The sequence below is a fragment of the Triticum aestivum genome, chromosome 4D, assembly GCF_018294505.1.
Source record: "Triticum aestivum cultivar Chinese Spring chromosome 4D, IWGSC CS RefSeq v2.1, whole genome shotgun sequence".
Taxonomy (NCBI): Eukaryota; Viridiplantae; Streptophyta; class Magnoliopsida; order Poales; family Poaceae; genus Triticum; species Triticum aestivum.
Window position 1 is genome coordinate 467793487 of NC_057805.1, and position 6473 is coordinate 467799959.

General features: G+C 45.2%; 1 protein-coding gene across 1 annotated transcript; it reads right to left on the bottom strand.

The window, feature by feature from the left end:
* Window positions 1-2657: 2657 nt before the first annotated feature.
* On the bottom strand, window positions 2658-4217 carry LOC123098686 (ethylene-responsive transcription factor 1). Its single transcript, XM_044520740.1, has 3 exons — window positions 3924-4217; window positions 3084-3813; window positions 2658-2999 (listed from the first exon to the last, which is right to left on the bottom strand). Exons 1-2 carry the CDS (start codon window positions 4168-4170, stop codon window positions 3113-3115), a joined length of 948 nt encoding a protein of 315 aa, XP_044376675.1. The 5' UTR covers window positions 4171-4217; the 3' UTR covers window positions 2658-2999; window positions 3084-3112.
* Between the last annotated feature and the right edge of the window lie 2256 nt (window positions 4218-6473).

Below are 6473 nucleotides of genomic sequence, written 5' to 3' on the forward strand. Positions count from 1 at the left end.
TTGTGACTTGTGAGCACCCCCGGGTTTGCTACTCCTACAGTCCTATAGCACTAGTATAATTATAGAATCGAAGTGTCCCCATTTGCAGAAAGGGTCAGAACCCCCTTTTGCCGTTTTAGGTTATAGCACAGCTATTTATGGCATCCCCAAATCAAGTCATGTATACCTCATTTGCTCTTGTCAGCTGCAGTGTGCTGTGATGTCTCTCAAGTCTGTTTTAGGACAATACACGCAAATACTAGTACATACTCCTATATTAGTTTACGGAGGGAGTACTATCTGAATTCTGAAGACTGTTCTCTCCATCAAGCTCATTCCTTCAGAAGCAAGGGTGCTTTTTCATGTAAGTGATCATCATATCAGTGCCTCGCCTCTTCTTTGTTTTTAACCAAGTATACATGGAATTAAATGAGAATGAGAGGTTCTAATACTGGATGATAGAAAGATTGGAACCGTGGGCTCTTCACAGCCCAGGGTTTGCTTAGCCTGTGTACTAGGTATCCAACAGATTCGAAGTGCCCCCATTTGCAGAAAGAGTCAGAAACCATTTCCTGTTTTAGGTCATCACACAGTTTCCTCCTACTTATAGGTCACACCATTACTACTTATAGCATCACAACTCAAGTCATATGGTCCTCGTTTGCTCTTGTCAGATGCCTGCTCTGTCCAATGTGATGTCTGGAAGCAGTTTTAGGCCATCACATACATACGATGTCTGATCACCTGTTCTCTCCTCCGACTGCATTTCTTCAGAATCAGGAAATCTGTAAGTGTTCCTCGTTACTTCCTTTTTTACCATGCGTGGAATAACCAAATCTTGCACAAAGCCCATGGCTTCTGAATGTGCATTTCTTCTGAAGCAGGAAATCTGCAAGTGTTCCTCGCCACTTCCTTTTTTACCATGCGTGGAGTAACCAAATCTTGCACAAAGCCCTTGGCTTCTGAATGTGCATTTCTTCAGAATCCGGATATCTGTAAGTGTTCCTCGTCACTTCCTTTTTTACCATGCGTGGAGTAACCAAATCTTGCACAAGGCCCATGGATACTTTAGTAGCATGAAAGTTGATAGAAAAAAATAAATTCTCCAACGACGATCCTTGGCTAGAGATAAATTTAGAGCTATCCGCGCGGTCAGAGAGTTACAGTAGTACAGTGCTACTTCAAGTAAAATAAGAGGTGATAGAGGTGAAATTTACAAAATTTGCTTTCTTGTAGTAATCCTGCAATTTCTGTGCCAGAAAATCCTGTGAGGACATGTAGAACAAAACGAAAAATAATACTAGTCACCAGGAGGGCTGGAGATTCTGATAGAGGATGTTCCTTAAGATATTTTCCAGTGTCTAGATAGTGGAAGACAGGTGCAAGTACCTGTCATTATCTGAATATTTAAACCCGGGCAATTCTTTTTTAATAAGAACTATATATGGTATGTCCAATATATTTACGAAGAATCATGAACCCTAAAACAGGGGCATCATACCGCAAATCATTCGCTCACCGGAATCGGCACGGGTAGTAATTTTCTGAAGGGAAGGATTAGGTACCATGTATGGGGTCTGAATGTATTGGCATGGAACTCAACTTGCAGGTAAAACAATGCCAAAGTATGAAGACCGTAGCAACTTGCATGGTATTTTACTCTGCATATATTTGCCTTAGCGTGCCCATCCACCTATGAGTCTATCTTTGCTTGAGAATCCTGCAACTTAAATGAAATTAGATTGTAGCGAGTTGCTGTCATGCCCGTGTAGCGACAAGAATTATAATAGCAAGATGTGCACATTGCAGTCTAAAATAGGGAGCAGGAGTACAATTCAGCAGTTCATGAAAACCACTGGCAGCCCTTAGGTTCCCACCGGATTGTAAGGCGGTTTTCGCATCAGTTGGGAAACTACCCGGGAAAATCATGGCTGAAGGATACAAAATTATTTGCAAGATGTGGCACGACAAAGTGTTTTCTGAACTTATATGTGATAATTTGGCGTATCAGACATAGTCCCTTGAAACTATTTAATTTTTCTGCAACATTTAGACATACTAATGCGAAGTCCGTGCATTGTTACGGGCTAAAATTAAGTAAATATATTACCTGTTAATAAATTACTACCATTCTGACAGTGCTAGAATCCAGAATTTATGATATCACCGCCACACATTGACAAGGATCAACTACACAATGTAGCGAACACATCCAGAATTGTACAACTTAACTTAATTCAGCAAATTGTCATCTTAATGCATAATCCAACCCAAAAATCAAAATGACAGGATGAGTAGGTGGCACATACACACAAGATAAGAAGTGAAGAATATCTCTGCTGATGATGAACCTTTTCGTTTCTAAGGCGAAAGTGTGGCTGTTAGTTCAGTAGTGGATGATAGAGGTTTAACTTCTCTAGTTCTATGTTTGTCTCAGCATGGGCCGTGGAGAATTTCATGTTATCAGAGGGCGACGTGGCCCCCCTTTGATGTAAAGGGAACCTGACGGTGTGTTACCAGTTTCCATGAAAAATGAAATCGGGGCCACGTTTACATTCGGAGAAGAAGATCCAGTCCGAAGACGAACCGACCATCACCAAAGGTTGAAATCTTTATATTAGGTAAAGATAACCTGCCCAATGTAGAAAATGCATCCAGGATTGTACAGCTTCACCGAATTCAGCAAATTACAGTATTTATTACATAATCCAACTCAACATGACATGATGAGTTGGTGACTCACACACAACAGATAACCAGGTTCACGAGCTTATTTGGCATTAACAATGGCAAGCACAATCATAGACGGCACTGCCGACATGATCAATTCGTAGGACTATTGACCAACAGTACCAAATCATGACAGAGTACAATACAGCTTGATAGTACAGGCGGCCAGCAGTACATATGCACATACAGTCCGACGAACAGCCTCAAACAGTGGGATACATTTCGAATCTGCATTCATCAAGGAAGCAATCATGCAGTAGCCATGCATCAGCTGCACCCTTCCTTGGTTCCTGGCCATGAATCAGAATCTGGTCTGAGCAAGGTTCTGTGCACGAATATTTACAAGGAACTAGAGGCCAGATGGAGATTCTTACGACCGATCGAGCGCATCGCACGGAAAACGTCAGAAAATGGCGCTGTCCATGGGGAACTCGTCGAAGCTCCAGAGGCTAACGCCGTCCATGCCGCCGTCCACACCGCGGGCATCCTGGATGACAGCGTCTCCGGCGAAGAGGCTGTCCATGGATTCGTACGGGAACATCATGAACGGATCGAACCCAAGCTCGTCGGCGAACCCCAGCATGGCGCCGCCACCGCTCCCCTCCGACGAGTCCTCGTCGACCCTCGGCATCTTGTCGGCGAAGGAGCTTGCCATGACAGTCGGTAGTGCGGTGACAGCAGTGGTCAGGTCGACAAGGGCGTCCATGTCTAAAGACTCCATCAGCTCGGGCTTGACCATCATAGAGTCCTGCTCCGGCTGTGCGCGTGCTGCTGCGGTGGCAGAGTACGCCGTCATCCTCGCAGGGGGGCATGGCGGTTTCTGCGCGGTTCTACGGCTGGCGCGGCGCGGGCGCGCCCCGGCCCTGGCCGCGTCGGGGAAGTTGACCTTGGCCTTGCTGCCACGGAGGCGACGGGCGGCGACGTCGTAGGCCCGGGCGGCATCATCGGCCGTGTCGAAGGTGCCGAGCCAGGCGCGGGTGCCCTTGTGCGGGTCGCGGATCTCCGCCGCCCACTTGCCCCACGGCCGCTGCCGGATGCCGTGGAGGGGGCGGACGCTCTTCTTCTTGCTCGCCGCCGGCACCGCGCGGCGGCCACCATCGTAGGCTGCAAAACGAATCTCATCAGTCCATCATCCAGATTTCCCACCTAAGTACGTACGTAAACCCAAGAACTAACGCCGATGAGCATTCTTTCATGATTGAGAATTACCCTACCCGGGGAGAACGCAGGCCTGGATGCGAAAACGACATGGTCGTCGCCGTCCTCCTCCGCCTGCAGGTCTAGGTCGTCATCGAAGTTCTCGAAGGCGGCCTCGAAGTCGTCGACATCGGCGACGCTGCCGTACTTCTGCCCCTTGCTCTTGCCGGCCTTCTTTGGCGAGGCCCGGCCCGCGGCCACCTGCTTCGAGGCACGGCCCGCCGACGGCGGGATCAGCTCCGCTAGGATGGCGCCGCCGCACATTGTTTTCTCTTTCTGTCTGGCGCTTTTTATTTCACGTCTTGTGTTGGTCACGGAGAGAGGGAAATTCACCTACTTTTTATAGCACAAGCAAGCTGACGATCCCGTCGTGTGGTTGGCACGGAACCGGTACATCGGACGACTTCCTTGGCAGCTGACGTGGCGTCACATGATGCCAGATGGCAGGAACACAACGGCCAGCTCCCGGATGACATGGCACATCTACGTGGCAACTAGCAAGGAGCCATGTGGCAGGGCATGCACTTTTTCTTGCCGTCTTCTGTCTAAAAAGGCAACGTTATCGTGGCTGCATCCTGCAATGAACCTCCCTCTGGCTCTAGCATCTCCTAGTACCAATTACTTACTCCACACAATTTGGGGGCATGAATCGCTCGACTTTTTCCTGATTCATGAACTTGCTAGCCACTTGGCTTGGATGCTCTAGTGACCGAGCTTAGATCCACGAAAGGACGGCCACTTGTATTAAAAAACTTTGGACGACAGTTAGTTGGGCCTAATTGATACTTCCTCCGTCAAAATAAGTGTCTCAAAAATTGTACTCCCTCTGATTGAAAAAAAAAGTGTCGTAGATTTGAACTAAGGTTGAGCTTTTTTTTTTTAGATTGGAGGGAGTACTGGAGTTAAGCCACTTATTTCAGGATGGAGGAAGTATTATCGATTGATTACTTGAGCAATGACATCACGCCGTCTTAAATAGCAATAACCAGGTAGTATTATTTTCAGTAGGCATCCTAGCTAAACTTAGTTTAAGGTCGATCGGCGATGCAGATCAACAACAGCTAAAAGATCTACTACTAGGAAAGATGAGGCGGCTACAACGTTATCCACCTAGTGACTTTAATTTGTCTAAGCATGCATCTCCTTCGTAACACACTTGACTCTAATCATGCATGGAATGCTTCTTTAATTCAAAGGATTTTCAACAACAACAACAATAATCACAAGTCTTGGTTTGTTCTATTTGTAAAATTAACCAAATAATTCGTTTATTTTGCATGTGAGTTTTTAGAGACAATGACTATTGTGTGCAAATACACACATAACGCGTACTGAACACTCGAGTCATGGAGTTTTATGATTGAAAAAAGAACCATCATAGTCTCATAGACACCTCACTTTAAACCGCTTAAACAAGACACGGAGCATCAAACATAGGGTGTGATCGGCTTGGGCTACAACCTCCCTCCTAAATATTCAAACAATGGTTGGCTCTATACTTGAGATATCTAACATATGAAATCCAACTTCCACTTGAAAAGTAACCGGCGATGTGAGAAGTCAAGCTGGCAAGTTCTACAACAAAATTAACTTAGGACACGATTTTGTGCCCTTTTACTGCAAGGTTGTAGCCCCTCCGATTGGAAAAGAATGTTGTGGCTTTGAACTAAGGTTGAGACACTTTTTTTTTGGATTGGAGGAAGTACTGGAGTTGAGCCACTTATTTTAGGACGGAGGGAGTATTATTGATTGATTACTTGAGCAATGGCGTACAACAATAATCAAGTAGTATTAGTTTCAGTAGGCACCCTAGCTAAACTTAGTTTAAGGTCGATCGGCGAGGCAGATCAACAACAGCTAAAAGATCTACTACTAGGAAAGATGAGGCGGCTACAACGTTATCCACCTAGTGATTTTAATTTGTCTAAGCATGCATCTCCTTAGTAACACACTTGTTTCTAATCATGCATGGAATGCTTCTTTAATTCAAAGGATTTTCAACAACAACAGCAATAATCATAAGTCTTGGTTTGTTCTATTTGTAAAATTAATCAAATAATCCATTTATTTTGCATGTGAGTTTTTAGAGACGATGACTATTGCGCGCAAATACACACATAACGTGTACTGAACACTCGAGTCACGGAGTTTTATGATTGAAAAAAGAATCATCATAGTCTCATAGACACCTCACTTTTAACATGTCTCACGTTGAAAAATAAACCGCCTAAACGAGACACGGAGCATCAAACATAGGGTGTGATCGGCTTGGGCTACAACCTCCCTCCTAAACATTCAAACAATGGTTGGTTCTGTACTTGAGATATCCAACATATTTTTTTCGAAAAGAGGGGTTCGCCCCAGCCTCTGCATCAGAACGATGCATACGGCTATGGAGATATCCAGCATATGCAATCCACTTCCACTTGAAAAGTAACCGACGATGTGAGAAGTCAAGCTGACAAGTTCTACATCGAGTTAACTTAGGACACGATTTTGTGCCCTTTTACTGCAAGGGTTGTTTTACATGCCATTGAGGGTGAAAGTTTGTCATGTCGGTTTTAAAG